At 40.5% G+C, this 22,102-nt stretch overlaps 1 protein-coding gene and 1 long non-coding RNA gene across 5 annotated transcripts in view; one reads left to right on the top strand and one right to left on the bottom strand.

Moving 5' to 3' along the window:
* The first annotated feature begins 225 nt into the window (after positions 1-225).
* pspc1 (paraspeckle component 1) overlaps positions 226-22,102 on the top strand; it is a 90,142-nt gene continuing 68,265 nt past the window's right edge. For 2 of the 4 annotated variants that reach the window (XM_076303764.1, XM_076303763.1), the window contains exons 1-4: positions 226-722; positions 10,580-10,881; positions 17,591-17,686; positions 18,346-18,542. In XM_076303764.1, the coding sequence (XP_076159879.1) occupies positions 360-722; positions 10,580-10,881; positions 17,591-17,686; positions 18,346-18,542 (958 nt within the window). In that variant the 5' untranslated portion in view covers positions 226-359. The remainder of the gene's footprint in view (positions 723-10,579; positions 10,882-17,590; positions 17,687-18,345; positions 18,543-22,102) is intronic. The other 2 variants (XR_012990964.1, XM_076303765.1) reach the window with 1 other exon arrangement.
* Positions 6,741-7,990, bottom strand: LOC143142067 (uncharacterized). Its single transcript, XR_012990879.1, has 3 exons — positions 7,955-7,990; positions 7,180-7,245; positions 6,741-6,759 (listed from the first exon to the last, which is right to left on the bottom strand). It is a non-coding gene; the product is annotated as an uncharacterized LOC143142067 (long non-coding RNA).

The raw sequence follows: 22,102 nt of genomic DNA, 5'->3' as shown, positions 1-22,102 counted from the left end.
CGTAAAAATGTTACACCTGTACACGTCAAAAATATACCTCTGGTTACACGGCAAACATTTACGTCTGGTTAGCACACGTAAAAACATGCCATCTGTACACGTAAAATGTATGCGTGTGAAGACGTAATGTTTTTACACCTGCAGGCGTTTCGTTATTAGACGTTGTGACCCTGTTTGCATGCCATATTCAGGAGACGGAAGTACGTGTGCCCCCATCAGCCTATGCGCCGGGTTACGCCATTTTGAAATTCTTAGGCAGCTTTAAAGGGTATTTTTTTTCTCATCGCTGCAACATATTTGAATGGACAGAATTATTTAACAACATTGCAGTGTAGTCGTCTTTGTTCATATCATCTGCTATGGCAAACCGAAACCTTAAACAGGTAAATATCCAAAAGAGCGCTTCACCAAAACCTCTAAATCAGAAGCGCAGCACCGATTCTCCAATGGACCGAAGGCCAAACATGGAGGAAGGAGCACAACCACCTTCTGTGGTTAGTCCAGGAGCTGAAAATGATGGAGGCGAATCGATGGAGATGACGCTAGATTTGAAAAGCTTTCGCAGGCCTGGAGAAAAAACATTCACACAAAGATGTCGATTGTTTGTCGGTAACCTACCAACCGACATAACTGAAGAGGACTTCAAAAAACTATTTTCCAAATATGGCGAGGCAAACGAAGTATTCATCAATCGAGACCGAGGTTTTGGCTTTATTCGGCTGGTAAGGATAACGTCAACGTTACCTTGATTGTCTTAGTAAGTTAGCAACTATGTTTCTGACCACATGCAACGTTAGTAGAGTTATTGTAAGTTATTGCTAGGAGTAACCAGGACTTGTGTCGCCAAAGCACGTACATTGCCAATACATGTTATTACACATTCGTCCATTTAAATAAACGAAATACCTCTATGAGGTTCTAAACACATTGAGCTATGATGCTTTCTGCACCTCCAGCATCAGCTGTCAGAGCAGTGTTTCCCAAACTTTTTCTGGGGACCCACATTTTATAAATGACAGACCATCGCGACACAATTCACTTGATCTAACATGCAACCACCAATATTACCCAAAACGTCGATGTTTTAGCCACAGGTTCTCAAACTTTTCTATAACCATTCTCCAGTGCCATAAGTGGTTGGATAGATATCTAATAGCGCCTACTAGGTCTGGCCTAGGCTACTAACATTAGGGTTTGGTGATGCACTGACTCCAGTTTTCCCTCAATTCTGCAATCTCAATTACACTCATGAAACAATGTTAAATATTTTCAAAGCTGTTAAATTGTCGCTTAGTTTTGTACACAGACACAACTTCAGGTTGTCCTCATCCTGCTTTGAACATGGTTGTGTTGCATTTTGAGCACCATGGGAAATTGGAAATGACTAGCCTACCGAAAAGATCCATTTTAAAGGTCTCATCTCATCGTTTTTTCATTAATTTTGCAGTGGTCTGTAGTATTGATGAATGCCCTGTGAGCCGGTTTTGGTGAAAAAAAGGCTGTCCTGCGTCTGTTTCATGCTGTTCTAGTTTGGTGGGGAAGGTGGGCGGGGAGGAACGACTGGATTTCGCCTCTAGTCATGAATATTAATGACATGCTAATGAATTCACCTCTGATTGGCTAACAGTACTGTGACGCTTCCTCCAGTGCGTCCTCATCCGATTCTGCCTGTGCTATGCTCCATATTCAACTTACAGTGCTAAAACCTGGCTAAAACTCGAGTCAAAACTGTTGCACAAAATGTCTTCGGAGATACAACTTCATGTGTTTGATCCTAGTATCCGAGTAGAAAGAAGAACCGCTTCCTGATCGTTTGTCGGTGAGCGTTGGTTTAATAGAATGGTAACAATTGCCTGTCAGCTTAAAATCTCTCCTAAAAGAGGTAAACGTATGTGACAATCGTCATCTTGCTTTCAAGTAATAAACAGTTGGAAACGTTTTAAAATAAAGACCTATTTCTTTACACAGTCAAAAGTCTTTGCAATCTTCCTAGTAGATATTTTACTTCACAACACAGGTAAGCACCCTAAATGCAGTTCAGCCACTGACCTAGCCTGCTAATGCTATCGGAATAGATAGTTATGGTTTGAATTCCATGATACTATCATTGAAAGACCACTTGGTCATAGCCCAATATATATATAGATTTAAATGCAAACACACCTACCTACCTATATTTTGCTGAAATTGTACCAGAACGCCTACAGAAGCAGAGAATGTGTGCTGCAAGACTTCTTAATGAGAATGGCTTTGATAGCCTGACATTGGCAGAGGTTAGCCTAAGTTGTTTTCTGTCACGTATGACAGAAAAAGTAGCCTACTATAGGAATCTTATACTATAGTATTTTGGGACTAAATATTACAGTAATCTTATAGGAATACTATAGTATTTGGACATACTATAGGTACTATAAGACTACTATAGAAAAACTATAGCGGTTACAGGATATTATAGTTATTAGTAGTACGTCCCAAGTATTCCTATAATAATTATTCCTATAAGATTACTATAATATTTTGTCCCAAATACTATAAGATTCCTATACTACTTTTTCGTAAGGGGATTGCTCATGTGGTTAGAAAAATGGGCAACACCAGTACCCCTGTTGTCTGTATGACCCTGTACCCAGGATTAGAACCAGTCTGCCTTAGCATAATATACTCCCTTCAAAATGCACTAAACATTCGACTATGACGACTATGGCCCTCTGTGAGACAGAAGATATGAAAGGTAAGATAAACCTTTAGCTTAAAAGGGACAAAAACTGATGAAACTCCTAAAACAAATATACAAAACAGGTCAATTTTCAATAAATAACTTTATTATATTTACATACAGCAGTGGTACTCAAAGTGTGGTCCGCAAGCTATCTCCAGTATTCCACAAGTAGATGTGGTAAAATATAATAGATGAGTTGTTTGCAATATTGAACCAACTTGTATGTAAATCCAAACAGTTCTGCAACACTGATGTAACCTATGCCAGTTTAAATCATATGAATCCTCTGACACCATAAGCAATGTGCAAAGACAATAAGCAAGGTGGTTCAGTGAGAAGGCCTATTGTGTAATATACTGTTGAAGTAGGCCTACTGTTTTTTTTCTTTTTGCTAGGTGGTCTGTGAAACACTGACAAATAGTAATATTGCAGTCTATTAAAATAATGCAAACACAAAACAAGAACATCCAAACTATGCACAGAATTAAAGGAACACGCCACCCAATGTCAGTAGTAATATATGTTCTTACCTTAACTTTCACGAGTTGAGTCATACCTCTCCCGTGTCCGTACGTGCACTCAAACGCTCTGGTGCGCGGCTGGACTGTGTTAGCATGTTGCTATGCTAGCGGGCTTTGACGGCAACTAAGCGTAGAAGTAATCAAAAACATCCACGTTTTACCGACTTAAATACAGTTGCACGAGTAGTTGATAGAAATGCTACGGCCACGCAACGTGAAACGTGGCGATTTTCCAAGCGAATAAACCGGAGAACTACAATGTGTGGCGCAATAGCACTTGGGAGTACTTCGACCTAGCGTAGTAGTATTGTTAACACCTAATTGTAGATCCTATCCACCACAGAGTTTAGAATCCATGCTGGATCGACCCTCAGCCTCTCCCTCCCCTCTGAGCGAGAGAGAGGCACACACACTAGAGATGCGCTGATGGGCTATTATTTCAACCATAACTGCATAGCAAAACTTATCATCCATCAGCCATCCATCAACACCAAAGTTTTTTGACCAATTTTCGAAACGGCACCCGCCCACCATCCGCTGGTTGTTTTAATGTAGGGGAGAACTGGTACAATTGTAACAGCGGTACAAATGTAACAGTGTTTTATTCTCAAGATATGGTGTAGCTACGGAAACGTAAACAGACACATATCATGTAATTATGTATAATCTTACAGCCATCCCAATATGAATGGTCTACTATAAATACGACCAGAGATATTAAGCAAAAAGGTGCAAAATTCAAGCATCGCGATTTTTTATTTATTTTTAACCGCAACTGTTTGTTTAAGTTTGCTTTGTGAAATTTGAGCGTGTGGACTTCAATCACATGTCATTCATATCTTCAGTCCCTCTGTTTCAAGTTAACATGAGTCCTATTTGATTTATGTAGTCACAGCACATGCAATTAAATGAAAATAAAAACATGACCTGTGCGGGTCAGTTGTAACACCAGTCTCTATGGCAAAATGAACTGATTTTATCGCGAATGCACGAACATTCTCATTGCGAGTTATGGATTATGATTTTTGTGCCGCCATCACCCAATTAAAGTTAACACAGCAACTTGAAATATCACTGTTGGACCAAATGCTTCAGACATGTAAGAAATAAGCAGTTTATCAACTATATTTACTGGTTTTATCAAGTGGATATGGCCAAAATAAGCATATTTAAAGGTTATTGTGAGCTATAACACCGTAATATGGTCTGCAATGGCTAATCAATAATGCAATAAATTAGCTTTAACAGTCATACATTTTGACTTTTTTTCTTGATTTTATATGAAAACAGATGCTCTTTGTTTAACCCAGCACTGTTTTGTGTTAAAATATGTTATAGGATTCACGATTTTAGCACTGTTACATTCATGACGCTACTGTTACAACTGTACCGCACTTTTTTATGGCTGTTAAGTTAAATTATTGACAAACTATAACATCTTTTTTAAATTCTGTTTCAACTTTCATGGAGTAGACATGTACGACTCTGTTCTGGTCAAATTTCACAACTCTCAAGTCTATCGTCTTTGTGTAAATCGAGTTTGAATTGGAAAAATAAAAAAGTGTTACAATTGTGCCGGTTCTCCCCTATATATATATATAGGCTATATGGGTGATGCAGCGCTGCTGACGTGAGGCTAGAAAGCCCTTGCCTGTTCTAGGAAGACTGATCCAATGCAGCAAATATATTAAAAGGCTAAAGTCGTACATTGGCTATGTTGTAGCCTATCCCCAGAATATCAGCAGCAAACTCAGTCTCTGTCTCGCAAAACAGTCTCCAAATAAAACGCACATCGGCCTGTTGCCTTTTCTGCCAGCTTGTGAAAATATATCGTCCAAAATGCTTGATTGCATTGCATTCTCCACATTTTTAGCTACATTTTCATGTACCACATCAGCATTTTTGTTCAGTGAATCTTTTGTAAATTGCTTTACAATTACCGTCGGGCCTATAGGCCTATTGCCTGGCTTGCCTCAGCTTCGTCACGTCCTTTTACAATTTTATCATTGTAATAAAAAACGCAATTTGCCACATAATTTCAACATGCTCCTGGCCTACTAATTAATGCCTATTGTACTTTATTTTTTGCAAAAAGAAAGAAATCCTTGATAAAATAACAAGTCATTCACATTATAGGCTACTTTACACACTGTTATGTCAGGGTGACTGAAAGCCTGTTCTGAAGACTCCCATTCATTTTGACTGCACGAGCGCGTCTTTTTCAGACAGACAGCGCAATTCATTTTAAAGCAATTTACAAAAGATTTACTGAACAAAAATGCTGATGTGGTACATGAAAATGTAGCTAAAAATGTGGAGAATGCAATGCAATCAAGCATTTTGGACGATATATTGTCACAAGCTGGCATAGGCAACAGGCCGATGTGCGTTTTATTTGGAGACTGCGAGTTTGCTGCTGATATTCTAGGGATAGGCTACAACATAGCCAATGTACGACTTTAGCCTTTTAATATATTTGCTGCATTGGATCAGTCTTCCTAGAACAGGCAAGGGCTTCCTAGCCTCACGTCAGCAGCGCTGCATCACCCCCTACATTAAAACAACCAGCGGATGGTGGGCGGGTGCCATTTCGAAGATTGGTCAAAAAACTTTGGTGTTGATGGATGGCTGATGGATGATAAGTTTTGCTATGCAGTTATGGTTGAAATAATAGCCCATCAGCGCATCTCTAGTGTGTGTGCCTCTCTCTCGCTCAGAGGGGAGGGAGAGGCTGAGGGTCGATCCAGCATGGATTCTAAACTCTGTGGTGGATAGGATCTACAATTAGGTGTTAACAATACTACTACGCTAGGTCGAAGTACTCCCAAGTGCTATTGCGCCACACATTGTAGTTCTCCGGTTTATTCGCTTGGAAAATCGCCACGTTTCACGTTGCGTGGCCGTAGCATTTCTATCAACTACTCGTGCAACTGTATTTAAGTCGGTAAAACGTGGATGTTTTTGATTACTTCTACGCTTAGTTGCCGTCAAAGCCCGCTAGCATAGCAACATGCTAACACAGTCCAGCCGCGCACCAGAGCGTTTGAGTGCACGTACGGACACGGGAGAGGTATGACTCAACTCATGAAAGTTAAGGTAAGAACATATATTACTACTGACATTGGGTGGCGTGTTCCTTTAACAATGTCCTCTTTTTGCCAGACGATGCAGACATCTGGCCTACAGATCCTTTGTAAGATGGTGCTGGGATTATTTAGGGGAAAAGGTCTGAGTTGTTTCGGCTTGTATTGTCCTGGGGATCCGAAGGGACAACACACAAAATACATTCATTGGCTGTGATGATTCTATTACATTGCTCTTTGATTGCGCTGGGCCATAGGTGGAGCCATCAGGTGTTATTGTGGAGATGTCGCTTTCATCCTCCTCCTCATCTTGATCAACCCGAGGTCTTCTAGCTGGCCTTGGATGAACAGGCTTGATGGCAGTAGAGGTAGCAGGCCCCCATGCCCATGGTGTATCCGAAGTGCTTGTATCAATATCAGTATTCTGTTTGGGTACCTAAAGTAAATAAATGTGTATTACTGTCAAGTTACAAGATACTAATAGTGCACAGGACATTCACTCTCTCACACAAAACTGTACTGGCACAATGGAAACAAAAATATTTTAGTGACTGCGGTAAGGTGTATGATGTACTAAGTAGCACACCCACAAGAAGACATTTGGTAATATCAATTCTATCTGTTATGCAATTCATGGGTTTCATCAGGTCCATTTACACAGGTGTATTAATCAAGCACCATGCAGTCTGCATTCATAATCGAGGTGCTTGATTTTATACACCTGTGGAAAGTGACCTGAAGAAACCCATGAATTGACTTTCCCAAACATTGATGAGCACATAAGAACCTGTATTAGCCTACTAGAAAAAGACTTCTAGAAACTAACTAGCACAACAAAAAAAGTTAGATCACAAACCTTTGCTTCTAACGTGATGACCTAATGTAGGCTAGAAAGCTGTGTAGCCTGACATGAGGATGTGCTCTGGAAGACATACAAAACACTAAGTAAACAGCAAGTAATCAAACAAAACATCATTGTAGGCCTACAAAGGTCAATGTAATAATGGCAAGAAGACATAAATTAGACTGAAGTGTAAATACCTGAGCTCTAGTTATAGCAACTTAGCCTAATACGGGTATTGTGTTTTTGATTTTCCCTGTTTAGACTAGAACAATATCTGTACTTAGTTGAGCATAAGATATTGTTGCTAATATTATTATTTGTGGTTTAACGCTTAGGTTAGAAGATTATAGGTTCAACAAGCTAAATCTCTGGGTAGTGTGGTCAGTTTCTTATGAGTGTAACGTTAGCTACACCAGGCACGTAACTGAAGCGTTCCGTTCGCGTTATGTAGGCTACTGCAACAATAGCTTCCAATAGGCCTAATCAATGGAAGTAGCTACACCTGGCGTGTTAGTGGCCTGTAGGCTACGTTCGGGAAAATAGACCATTCCTCTAATGGATTTTACCAGAGCCCTTCCTATTAGACATTCTCTGATTTTACACGTCAACAGAACACTTCAGTTACGTGCCTGGTGTAGCTTCCTGTAATATAGGCTAGCCTAAGCCTAGCTTGTACCAGAGAATGTAGACAGGCTCTGCTTGTACCCTTTTCATGCATGCTAACGTGAAGACTATGAACATGCTATTTTGTAACAGACGTTAGGTGGAAAAGTTTGTTTGTACTTACAGCCTGTGAGCTGGTGGTCGATCGTCATGACAGTACCGAACCAGGTTTTCAGAACATCGATGCAAAACCACTTTCTAACTGTAGGCAGTGAGTGTGGTCGAAATGATTGGAACACAGAACTGATGTTGCACTACTTCGGTGGTGGTGTTCCAATGATAAATCCGAACCATTTCTTCCTCAACTCTTGTTTCTAAGGCAAGACATGCAACATTGATGTGTTATAGGCACAAATAACACAGGCACGATTTTTTTCCGCCATGTTAGCAACTTGCTGTTAGCTCCTACTAGCTGCAGAGAGACAATCCCCTAGCCGCAAAATCTTCCAGTCTTCCTGTAGGCGGTCACAAGCCAAGGTCGGCGAGGCCATGAATAATCAGTTTCCCTTCGGCGTCATTGGGAAGGGCTCTTTCTGATTCACTTGTTTTTCCGTGTATTTTCTTTCATTGGCTAATGCGGGCAATGGGGGTAGAAGATCATTTTCACGTGCAGCATGCATATGCAACTTGGAGTGAGCTATAGTATTTCGAAAGTAACAAGTATTAAACGGTTTCTCAGTGAATGAGACCTTTAATGTACATCCGAGAGTTTGGGGATATTCTGGCATGCTGTGGGTCGCGACTAGTGATGGCAGTCTGACACTGAAGCTTCGATACGTGCTTCAAACCAGTAACTACAATTCCATTTGAACCACTGCTCCGAAGCTTGCTTTGCTACGGGAAAATCACGTGACATATGACGTCCGAAGCAGAAACTGCTTCATTCTCTGAGTGGTTCGCAGCACCACCGCCTCGCGAACCAATCGTGCTGCCACTGCAACTGGCACGGCCTCGTTTCTAGTCTGAATGGTAGCGCGCTCAAAGCATACTTTAGGCTAATGCACAACATTGCTTTTGGTTCATAGCCTCTACTGTGACAAGCATAGTTTGTTCATATCGATTTCTTTTTATTACAATGTAAGAGATACGTGGGAAAACTTTATTCTGATGGCTCCTGATCAATCTTTATTTGTATAAATAATGATATCCCATTCTTAGGGACTGTACGATATTTACCGGGGGGGGAGGGCCGGTCGTCAGGGGGGGGAGGGCCTAAGATAATTTTTTAAGCCTTAGGGGAAGGCCCAGGAGAATTTTTTTTGGCCTGGGGGGAGGGCCGAGGAAAATTATTTTTTCCTGATCCATGATATTTTTTCCCCCTGATCAATGATCCGTTTTCGATATTTTAAAAGGTTTGTAGGCCAAAACATGATTCACGTCTCTTTGACAGAGTGGGCGAGTCCAAAAAGTCCCAACCCTACCTGAATCTCCCACAACTCGTAAGCTTGCAGGTCACCCGCGGTTGAGTCATAAACCAAATATTTGAATGATATTCGGGTCGTTTGCGGGCGGGTCAGTTAAAATTATTTAAATATATATTTTCTACAAATAGGCCTACTTAAAATATCACGAGAAGGCTAGCATCAATACAGTAAAGCATCAATACAGTAAGTCAACAGTAAAGAAGCTGAAGACACGAGTTAAAATAATAAAGACACCCCTTCAGGAAAAGCGATATAGGCTATGGTAAATATTGGGAAAAGTTCTTAAAGAAGATGACAGTAGTACAAGTTATGGTGGGCAGCCTGCAGGAATAAATCTTACGACACAGACTACACAGCCATATCTACCGGTATAGGTTCGCGCATGCATACAAGTTACCTTAGTTCGTTGTGTTTGTGACTTTAAACAGTGGATGTGCTTTAGTAAAGCGTTGTGCTTCATTCAGCATTTTAAACCAGTTCTTACGCTAACGTTTTGACCAGCAATATCTCTCTTGCCTACCTTGCCTCCCCATTTCTATTTTCGAAAGAAGTATGTCCATGGCCAAATCTTATCCTAGTGTTCTAATCCTTGGTGGTTGCGTGCATGCTTACGCTCTTATTCTCATTCTCTCTCCTGCGCAAACATTATGTCCTGCATGCCTGCGTGTAGTTCTACTGCATAAAGTTTCGCAAATAAATTAGTTTGTTTTACAGAAATGGACTACTGCATGCAGGCTATAACCAAAAGCACACATTCTGTAAATAAGAGGGTCGGATCGCGGGTCGGGTATAATTTTGTCCTAATTAATATCCGCGGGCCGCTTGTGACCAAACCCGCGCAACACTGTTTTGTAGCCCCGTATGTGTGCTTATGACATTTGCTGGCCGTTTTAACCTTGTAAACTTCATTTTTCGACCAGTTTTATTTGATTCACGTAGGGGGGAGGGCCAGGCAGAACATTTTTAACCCGATCGTCTGGCGACCGGCCCTCCCCCCCCGCTAAATATCGTACAGTCCCTTATTCATGTGCACTACGTATGTGTGGGGGTGGGGTGGTTAGGTGCGTGCACTTGATTTATTTCACTAGTAAAGCTTCCTGTCCACTATCTAGCGATAGATGCAGTCTTGGCTTTTCACCAGGAGAGGTCGCTGTTACTGAAGCTTCGACTGGAGCAGTGAGGGGTTAGGTGCCTTGCTCAAGGGCACTTCAGCCGTGGATGTGGGCATGGGAGAGCAGTGCTCAACCACTTCCCCCGCCCACATTTTTCCTACTGGTCGGGGATCGAACCGTTTATTTTAACCAACTTCCTTTCATCTGTTACAGGAAACAAGAACTCTTGCAGAAATCGCCAAGGCAGAGTTGGACGGTACTGTGTTGAAAAATCGGCCCATTCGCATCCGCTTTGCAACACATGGTGCTGCTTTGACAATCCGCAACCTCTCTCCTGTGGTGTCCAATGAGTTACTGGAGCAGGCTTTCAGTCAGTTTGGTCCAGTAGAGAGGGCCATTGTGCAGGTAGATGATCGTGGCCGACCAACAGGAAAAGGCTTTGTTGAGTTTGCCAACAAACCTGCTGCAAGGAAAGCGTTGGACCGCTGCAATGATGGAGCACTGCTTCTTACCACGTAAGAGAAAGTTGACAACTGTGCTGATCGATGTGTCATTCCGTGTCAAATCAGATAAGGTTGTTGTTGCACCGTCTCAGATTTTGTTCAAATCTTGTCTATATCATCAATGAGTCCTAAAACCAAGGCCTGTGAAATATTTCTGTTCAAATCTTCTGTCTTCATATCTTTTTCAGACCTTGAAATTCTTTAATTTTTACAGCTTCAAAAACGCGTGCCATGTTTAGGCATTAATATCTTTCCCTAGCCTCCTCCAAGTTTTCTAAGGTGGAAGAACAACTCATAAAAAGCATGTGTAAACAATTTAAAGTCTGTACTAAATGTCTCCTGACTTTCGAAAGGGCCCTAGATTTTGGAAAAATATGCATGATGTGTGATATTGAGGGTATTAAGAAAGTTTTTTATTTTTTATTTAGTATCAGTCACTATTTCCTCTTTAAATACATCAGTTTATTAATGCTTTCCAACAATTTGATATCTACACATCAAATGACCATGAAAATAATAAGGATAAAACAAGGCATGTTTGTAGTTTTGTGTCATTTTCAACCAACTCAAATGGTATGTGGGGTAGCTAGTAGGACCATAAAATTCTATGTGGAAATATCTAAATATATGGATGTTTATGGTTATGGTTATGGGATTTGGTTTGGTTTCCAAAGCGACACAAAAACACAAAAACATCATATTTAAAATTTTAACAGGGAACAGATTAGAATGTTGGTCAAACTATAATAAGGAGAATAGCAATAATAAACAACAATGTCAATTCAATCAATAGCCTAATAAAAAGCAATGAAAATAAGGGAAAAAAGCAATAATAAACAATAATGTCCATTCAATCAATAATATATAAACAATGACATGGTAAGATTACATTAAGGAGAATATTAATAATAAACAATAATGTCAAATTAATCAACAGCCTAATATAAATAAAACAATATTATACAAACCATAATGCATAAGAAGCGCTTAAAGAACTACGTGCATGTTGAACTGGAATGTCTTTAGACCCCTCTTAACCCTTACAAGCCCGACCATTCTAATTTCGTTAAAATTTTAACGATGACCAATCATCTAATATCTCAGCTGTCCAATGACTGATTTTATTTCTGAAATCTTCCCCGTAATGCTGACAACATAAGCTTCAATTTGATATGATTGGTTAAGGGGTTTATGGCGCGAAATGTTTTGGATACTTGAAGATGAGTCTTGAAAAAATATTTTCACTTGAGTCAGTGCATTTCACGTGGACAGCCGGATGCCACCTGCACTTAAGTTGGAGTTTGCCTCGACTGGAAACCACAAAGCTGGATAAACTGAGGTAATATTGTTTTTACATCGGTTCTAGTTATGGTTTATCTTAATTTGAAGTCCTTAAATCATGTTATTTGACAGTAATATGCTTTCTCATCAGCGTCAACATTATGGCTTAGCGGGGGGCTAGTGCATCGTCACGTAACTTTAGCTAACTGTATAATTCTGAACTGCTTGCAATATTATCGTTTGCTTTTGATGTCAGTTATTTTCATTTGACAGTTTCATTTAAAAACCTGTTAGTATATAACCTGTAGGTAAGTTTGTTATCTAGTACCAATTTGCTTGTTAGGTAAGCCTTATATTGGCAAGACAGTATAGCAAACCAAAGCTGAATAAATCAATGGGCGCCGCGTTTCTAAGTTGCGTTCTCTTACATGAAATAAGTTGAGCGATATTTTTACTCCTCTCAATATGTAACGTTAGTTGTAGAAAATAAGATGTAAAATCACATATTCTGTCAGAAATGTAATTAACTTATTGCCTTTCCTCCGGTTGTTATCTGTAGTGCAGTCTGTAGTGAACTATTTTAGCTTGCTAACTTCTAAATGACAAACATCAGACGTGCTTGTCTCAACATTTTCTAAGATGGCATGACTTGAAATAGATGAAGCACAACTCCTCAATATTTAGTTATAGAAAACATGATGTGAAATCACATATTCTGTCAGAAATGTCATTATTGCATTTCAGCAGTTTGTTACTAGGTGAAATGTAATCGGTCTTTATCTTGATGCCAGCCAGGCAATCAGATTTAGGGTAGCTAAACCCATGTGTAATACAATGACTTTTCATAGGCCTACTTAGAAATATTTCGAGTATATTCTGGGGATGCTTCAATAGTTTAGGCTACCTCTTCTTTTGTGTGCATACATGCACAAATCTGTAGTTTTGTCATTTTATTTTTTACATTAATAAAAGGTATTTGTATGATTTCGCTCTTGTTTCAGATGGAGGATGACAAGACCTACACAGACCTTCTCGCAAGCCTGAAGAGGTAGCTGACTGCTCATGAGCTTGCGCTCACAATGCTGAAGACCATGAGGGGATGGAGGAAGAAGGTATAGATTTATGTGCCATGCGTAGGATGGTGCAGACTAAAAAACTGTGTGAAATAGACTTGTTATGTTCTTTTTTACTCACATTGTTGTCCCAGGCATATGTGGTTTTACCGGAGGGAATGGGAGCTTGTGCTTAGTAGGCCATCATATGCAAACAGTGCAGGGGCATGGGACAAAGACCCCAGAAGAGTTTCACAGGTTTCTGGGATTGATAATTTACATGGGGTTCACTTCCCTCCCTAATATCCATTGCTACTGGGGAACCAAGTCTTGGCAGGGATCAGGGGACATTGACCAAATGATGAATACATATTGTGTACTCCAAAAAACGCAGAATACCAGAAAGCACTTTTTCTCCATTGACATTGCCGTTGTCAGTAGCTTCTTGTTATTTCAAGTTTGACAATGCAATGCAGAATCTGGTGTTGAACCTAGGTTTGGTAGCTACAACCAGAAAGAATTTGGAGGAAATCTATCACAACAGCTGGTAGGCATTTCCGTTGAAATTTCAGCCTCACCTTCAGCTGCTCCAACTACTACTCTGTCGTCTTCCCATCAAGTACATATTCCTGTACAGCAGGAGCTTGTTATAAAACAACGTACATAATAAAACTAAAGTAGCTTGTATGGCCCTGGAGTGTAACGGTAGGCGAATTTGTTTTATTTATAAACAAATTGCTGTCAGATTTGGCATTCTGCAAAAAGGGATGCGTTTAGTAATGAGTCATAGCTCTTCTGTGTTCAACCTTCAGGTTCCCCACCCCACCTTTCCCTATCCTCCTCTGTAAGTGTGTGTGTGTGTGTGGGTATGAGTTTGTGTGTATATGTGTGTATGTGTTTATTCTCCACAGGCTTGTTCTAAGTATGTAATCCACTTTCAAATGTTTAGAACACATTGAGTTTTGAGTGATGTTGATTGTATTCCTAGCTTTTCATGAATAATAATACATTTTATATATGTATATAATTTTCATATTATACTGATTTATATAAGGAAGTTGTATTTGTTGAATCAAATGTATTTTATGTCTCTTTTCCGAAATGGTCTTCAATGAATACAGTATACTTACTTCCTGTATTACTGGTAAGGTACAGTATGTTTTTTTTAAATGTCATTCTTATTGACTGTAGCATTTGCTTAAATACAAATAAATGGTTTATTCTTATAGACCAAATACATCTAAACCATTGTTTCTGACTTGATTATTAGTTTTTATGCATACTTTTATGTTGTTGGTGAGAAAGTGAATGTGAATTCTGTCAACATTCTAAATCCCGTTTCCTGCATTTTTTTACACTGATCACTAAAAATATCATAACTTTTGAAAGGTTAATGATATTCCAATACAGTTTTTTGTGTTAAATAGCCCGCAACTTGCTGAACATTTCATACACTCTATATTTTTCTCTATCTTGTAGAGAAATATGATGAAAATTCATTTTTATGTGAATGAAATTAAATTTTGACAAATTCCGGATATACATTTGGAGAGGATTTTCAAATACTGTTCATTACTATATCAACATTACCATATGTATTTTACATAATTTCATAGAACTGATCCTTCTGATTACAATGGTATGTATATCCCATTGATGGTATGTATTATACTCAAGAAATAAGGTTTTTTGTGTGAGGAGGTCATCCAGCACCAAAAATGGAATGTTCGGCACGGGCACGAAAGGGTTAAACGACCTAAAACTACCACAGGAACGGAGAGCACTGGGCAACTCATTACACCAACATGGAACCACTGAGGAAAAGAGTTTTGAATTAGACCTAGTGTTTTAATGTGTGAAGTACCAATATTATACCAAGTCCCATTCACAGAATAAATGCATGTTGTTACAGGTGTTTTGGGAACACCAAAATAAACATTTACAATAAACAATAGATTTTAGCGCCCCCTCAGGTGAAATACAGCATAGCAATTTTCTCCTTTTATAATGGTGTTATGTTCCCAAAAAACATCATCATTAATAGGGTTGGGTATCGTTTGAATTTGAACGATTCCGATTCCAATTCCGATTTCTTATTTCGATTCCGGTTCCTAGCGATTTTCGATTCCGATTTTTTTAAGAGGCTGGGTCAAAAAAAGTTTAGGATATTTTAAATGAGCTAGCTAACCAACGGTCTTTCTCAGGGTACATTTTCCAAGTGCAAATTTAAAGACTTTTAAGACCTTTTCAAGACATCTAAATGAAACTTAAGACTGCACGGCAAAAGGATATATATGACTGTTTATGCAATAGTTTTTTTTTTCCTACTAATTTTAACCCCCACCCCATTTTGGATGTCTACAGAAGTTACCAAATATATTTTGGCGAAAGAAAAATAATTGTGTGTGAATTACCTTCAAAGCTATAAATGCCCAATTTTAGGGTCTGGGCTGCTTGCTTTTGAAGCTGGTTGTACATATTTGGTTTTGCTTACTGCTGAGGCTGACTGTTCTTCACCTGTGTCTGTAGTAGCCTAGGCTACTTGCCAAAGACATGTGCACTGGACTGGATTCCCTTCAATATTTTTTTCAAAGTTAGACTAAGCTATTTACATATTTTAATAAGCCTACTTTATATAATTTACTATGTGCATCTATTGTCCAATATGCAGCACAGCAAATTAAAGTTAATCCACTACTTTACATTTTGCATACCACTTGTATCTAAACCAACCAAAGCTTGACTGAAACATTGTAAAACCATTGACTTGTTTTAAATTAATTAAGAGACAGGTCCTCCTCGCATGATCCTGCTGAAAACCGCTGATTTCATCTCAAGCACGCACGTATTATGAACACACGTTTTTTTTTTATGTAGCCAGTCGCCGACATTCAAAAAATATGCGGTTATAGTTCACAACTTTTGCGAAGTAGGCCTAGCCTACTGGGAAACGCTGGCAAGCAAGCTGCTGGCAGATATTACAGGTAGGCTATTATAACTTAGACAGATATTTTCTTCCCTAGGCTAGGCCAGCAACACACGCTGGAAAGATGCAAACAGATCAACTTACAGTATTTCCTCCTGATTGCGAAGCACTGCACATAATTTGACCAGCAGTCTTCGCGACCATATAGTTTGTGAAACGATGCTGCGTCCGAGCAACGATTTTAGATGCCAAGCGCAACTCCAAAAAGGAGAGCAAATGAGCGTCCGGCTTGAGGCTGCGCCGGACGCCGGACAGGGCTTTTAAAATCCATATGTCCGGCCTAAATTCGAACGTATGGCCAACCTATCGCTCTTTCTTTCTCTTGCTCATTCTACCGTAGGCTTCCTCATTCCACGTAGGCTACCTGTAGCCTATATCTCTCTGGCCTCAGCTACACCACGAAAACGTCAGGCATATTATTTTGTACATAGGCCTACTGTATTATTACTGTTTTCACTCCTTTAACCACACCCGTGAAAAACATCTTCACTCTGCAACCACTACACTTCTTCCCGTAGCCTAATAGCTTAGTCACTTATAAAATTGTGTTTTAAATACACGAAACTGGATTGAGACATCACTCGCTCTCTTGCACTCGTTGGCGGTCCCATACGCACATTTAATACCTCTCTTTCGAAAATTCAGTTGTAGGCTATTTAAGACTATTTAAGGATCCGCGGGAACCCTGCTTTCTGAATGAAATAGTCTGACCTTCTTCATGAATTTTAATTCTATGAACTATGCGCTTCTTCGTTGGTGTTCAGCCGTTTCTTCTTCAGGTCGGCGGACTGGGAATCGAAACTAGGAATCGAAATTTAAACTTTTGAACGATTCCGGGAAAATCGCAAAGATAGTCCCGGTTCCAACCAATACTCGATATTCGATACCCAAGCCTAATCATTAAGTAAGTGTAAGCATAAATACCTGTTATTGATCCTGTGAGGGAAATTTGGTCTCTGCATTTATCCCAATCCGTAAATTAGTGAAACACACAGCACACAGTGAACACACAGTGAGGTGAAGCACACACTAACCCGGAACAGTGAGCTGCCTGCTACAGCGGCCCTTGGGGAGCAGTGAGGGGTTAGGTGCCTTGCTCAAGGGCACTTCAGCCGTGGATGTGGGCATGGGAGAGCAGTGCTCAACCACTTCCCCCGCCCACATTTTTCCTACTGGTCGGGGATCGAACCGGCAACCCTTTGGTTACAAGCCCTAACCAGTAGGCCACGGCTGCCCCCTATCTTGCTGTGTCATTGGATTAGCCATCCCCTGATTTTGTTTTGATTTAAGAATAATTGTTGCAATCTTATATAAAGAGCTTTTATAGGTCTCCACATAAGCTCCTGGGTCAAAGCCAGACAGTAATCTTTATACTGTAATATCTTTACCGCAATAACTCCAGGTCACCTCGGCCCGTAGTTGTGGAGTTGACGGAACAATTTGATGAAGAAGATGGCCTTCCTGAGAAGCTGTTGCAGAAGTCAGCCCAGTATCACAAGTAGGTTCTCAAGCTTTGCTCATCCCTATTCCCTTTTCATATGCTTTATGGAAAGAGTTGACATGAATGAATTAGGGTTGGGCGATAAGGACCAAAATTCATATCCTGGTATTTTGGGCTGAATGGCAATATACTGGTGTTTACGAAATTGGATAAAGGCCAGTCAGCGATTGTGCATGATGTCACATTTGTTAAATGCTGATGTTTATGTTGAATTTTCTTAGTAGACGCTTTTGATCAAAACAACATACAATATATTTTGATAATGGACAAACAAAACACACCAGAGAGGTAGCTGACCCTGCAGGTGACATGACTCAGAGTTCTTCTGGAAGTCTGAGGTGTGAAGAGAAAAGGGAACTGCACAGTCCCTCGTGGTGCTCCTATGCTATGTGTGTCTGACTTTGCAGTTGCAGTGGTGGAAAAGGAAAAAGTGTTAATGATACAGAAAGGTATTAAGATGAGCTTTGAAGAAAGGAAAGGTGGGGCAGTCAAGGAGGGGTTTAGGGAAGGAATTCCAGAGCTTAGGGGCCATGGTGCTGAATTACTGACCACCCTGGGTAGAGAGTCTGGTGCGGGATTTTAAAACTCCTTTGCCTTGACTGTTTTCTGTCTGATGCAAACAACAACCTAACCTTACTTGGTCCTTCACCTTGCAGGGAGAGAGAGCAGACTCCGCGTTTTGCTCAGCCCGGCACCTTTGAGTTTGAGTACTCGTCACGCTGGAAGGCCCTGGACGAGATGGAAAAGCAGCAACGGGACCAGGTGGACAGGAACATCCGTGAGGCTCGGGAGAAACTGGAGACAGAGATGGAGGCAGCCAAGCATGAGCATCAGCTTATGATGATGAGGCAGGGTAGGTCTAAGTGTTTACAAAAGCAGCGGCCCTTGTTGACTGTACAAAGTGCACTCAAGTGCACAGACGAGATGCTTTAAATCAGGGATGGGCAACTGCACCTCACTCAGTGCGGCCCGCGGATCAATTTTGAAATGTCATTAAAATGTTCGTTTTACATAGTTTTTGCCACATCTGAACTGAATCCTTATTGTAATGATACGATCCACCGATAGGGACGCTTCCTATATAAAAAATCCAGCGGAATCGAGCTTTCTTCACTACAGCCAACGAGGAAGAGATACAAAGAGTGGTTTATAAAAAAAACCTCAGAATCGTACATTTCAGACAATGTGGGAAACAGCTGATCTTATCACAGAATTCAAAGTCAACTTATGTGTTTAGAAGGCTATGTTTAGAAACGAAATCAGCTGTGAAAGATTTCAACTTAAGTCACCACTACAACACCATGCACGAAGTTAACTAAAAGTAGGCTACTGTACATTGGAGCTGCTAGAGCCGCTGTCAAAGCCGACCTCAAAGTAAAGCACCATTCCTACGGGTCATGGAATTTCAGGAATATCATCAGCATTTTAATAAAATGTATTCCAGACATGGAACATCAGGGAATTATATCTTTGGGGGGGCAAAGTCATGGAATATGAAGGGATTTTGTTGTAGGAGTTTTTTGACTTGCAAAAATACATTAATACAAATATTACACGCAGCATTGGTGTTTATTGAGCTACTAGCTTTTTCCATTGCTACTTGATTGAGTGGTTGTAGTTAGCCTTACCCAGGGGCCCCTTAATACCACCCGAGGCCCCTGGGCTATATGTTTTTTAAGGCCCCCCCCCATCCGCAAATATTAATTAGGCTATGATTAAATGATACCCGGCACGCGATCTGACCCGACACATAGCGTGCGCTTTTGGTTAATAATATGCAGCCTATTATTCAGCCTATGTAAAACCTTTACATAAACAGGAACAGAATGCCCTCGAATCACGTCAGCCTACCCATGACATCGCTTATCAAAAAGGCTAGCCTACTGCACGAAAACAAGCGTTGAACTTTTACAACATGTTGTAGGCTAAGTTAAAAGATGGGTATAGGCTACACATATGGACGTTTAAAAGCTTTTCAAAAGTGCGTGTTTGTCGTGTCGGGGGGTTCCCCAGGAGTTTTTTTTTTTTAATTCTGTCTACTTAACACACCAGTTTAACGCAGTTTGGGAGGGACAGAAATACTTTTAGCCTATAACAAGCTGGCTCATGTGACGTGAACATGGCTGCTACCTTATGCATTATCACTACACTACATGGAGACATATCTCACGTTAACAAGGGAGAAAACATAACATAGACTATTATATGTGCGAATGGGTTAGCACAAACTTAGCTGTTGGTGAACGGAGATGCAGATCACTAATTCATGTCTTTGCGCCACAGCCCATGTTCTGCGTTCACTCCAATGAGACAAGTGAAATACATGTTTTTAAAGCCGTTTCATTTCCAGGCTATTTGCTACGATATTTACCTGCTATGCCTTCTGTTGTCATGGACAGTTACAGGAATCCACGTCATTCGTTTATCGTTGCTTCAATCCCACGTTATCTCCAGAGTTTGTATGATAAGTTTGTCAGTCAGTTTCAGCCTCTCCTCTACACCCGTTGGGATTTATTACGTTTTGTTACATTTTGTTACACTTTAGAATTGGAGAAGACAAAGGGGGCCTCTGCATGGATGTAAGAGCAGTACCATATATATCTATGGAGCAGTACGATGTGCTCAATTATTTAGGCTAGCTCCAGAGTAGGCTAATGATGCCGCGAATACGGACACGCCGTTTAGTATTATTGATTATCATTATTATTATTAGGAGGCCCCTCATTGGTCGAGGCCCCTGGGCTGAAGCCCAGGTAAGCCCCTGCATTAAGGCGCCAGTGGCCTTACCTGTTTTTTCAATGCCCACTTTTTAAATTTCCCGATTGGTCATGGAAATTCAAGATTTTTGTCATGGAAAAGTCATGGAATTTTACATTTGACTTAGAGTGGGAACCCTGGTAAAGATACACTAACAACAGAGCCTTTTTACAAGTCACTATTACCCATTACAGTGGGAAAAAGGTTTATTGTGAAATATTTTTTAGTTTATTTCAAGTTCATTGGTGAATAGAAGCAAAGTCCTTTTAGGCAAGTCCCTCCACTGGGCGGCCATGTAGCAACGCTTTTTGGGCACTCATCGGGCATCCTATTCAGCAGAAATGTGCGTGCGCAGGGCTTAACGACACCAATCTTGCTCCAGCAGCGAGTTCACAACAAATGATTGGGAAGATGTCTTCACAACACAACATATGATTGGCTCAATGTATTCACATGTCGACGTTTTGCCAAGGAAGGGGTGGGTTTGTGTAGACGACGGCAAACTAACCCCATGCATTTCTATGAAGGATTTTTTGAGTGCTGTGTCTCCTCATTAGAAAGTCTCTGATAGAAGCAATATTAAAAATGCATTTGAGTATAGAAAATATCAAATTAATGCAACCGTACAGACATCAAAGTGGCCCATCATTGCTTTAAATTGACCTCCTTTCAGTCAAGTGAAGATTCCACGAACCATGAAGATGAAATGTCATAGCCCGGTTGAAACCAGACCCTTCTCAGTCGTAACTGAGAGTGGGTCTGGGGAAGGTTCGTTCACAGCCCATTTCCAAAGGGCGTTCCCAAACGGACGCCGATCAAATTGCCTCGGACGCAATAGGAGAGGCCAAAAAACAATCAGAGCAACGAAAGAGACAGAGTGACGGAAACACACAATTTGCAACACTGTCTGGTTGTAGGGAGAAGCAGGAAGAATTAACCACTTTTTAATTAAACGTAGGCTAATTTACAAAGACATAGTACCACACTGAAAGCTAATATTTTGTCACTACACAATCTGTCAAACACAATTGCATTTTCAGCTCTGAACAAAACCGTTCACGTTCAAACGAGCATTTTGTTTCAAACGTCCTTTCTGGCTGACCGGGACATATAAAGCACGCAGGAATGGGGGACGAAAGACTAAAACGTTCAAAGCAATTATGCCGGAATTGTTTCAAGGCAAACATTTAAGTGTAGTATTCGAGTTACGCTCGCATAGCACACCATTTCAAAAGTATGTGTTTTCTGTCGGCAAAGTGTCCAGCTACTGTAGGCCTATAAATGAACAGAATATCAAACGGTTTTCAGTAGCCTACCACTGTTGCAGATATCACAAAGGTATCCCTTACATGTTTGTACAATGTTGCATATTCCAACATAAGGAAGCAGTTGCGAAACTTCTAACTCCCTGTCTTAAACCAACGTGATCGCAGCTTCAAACAAGCGGCACAGCCATCGTTGATGTTGTTTTTTAAAAAAAAAAACCCCGGCTTCTTCAACAGGGTCCTCTATCGTCATCGTGTAAAGCCCGCCTCAAGGGTTCCGATTGGTGCCTAGATCTAGGAAAATTGGAAATGGGCTAGAATGGGTTCTTGGCCAGACGGACTTTCAGAGCGAATCTCGAATTTGCCGGAAATATGTCTGGGTTTTTCCCAG

Source organism: Alosa pseudoharengus, unplaced genomic scaffold (genome assembly GCF_046254945.1).
Source record: "Alosa pseudoharengus isolate Yale_2024_CS ecotype anadromous, Long Island Sound unplaced genomic scaffold, YU_APseudo_1.1 YU_APseudo_1.1_scf_24, whole genome shotgun sequence".
NCBI classification, from domain to species: domain Eukaryota; kingdom Metazoa; phylum Chordata; class Actinopteri; order Clupeiformes; family Clupeidae; genus Alosa; species Alosa pseudoharengus.
Note: the sequence above shows the minus strand (reverse complement) of the source record. Positions and strands in the feature narration are given on the sequence as shown.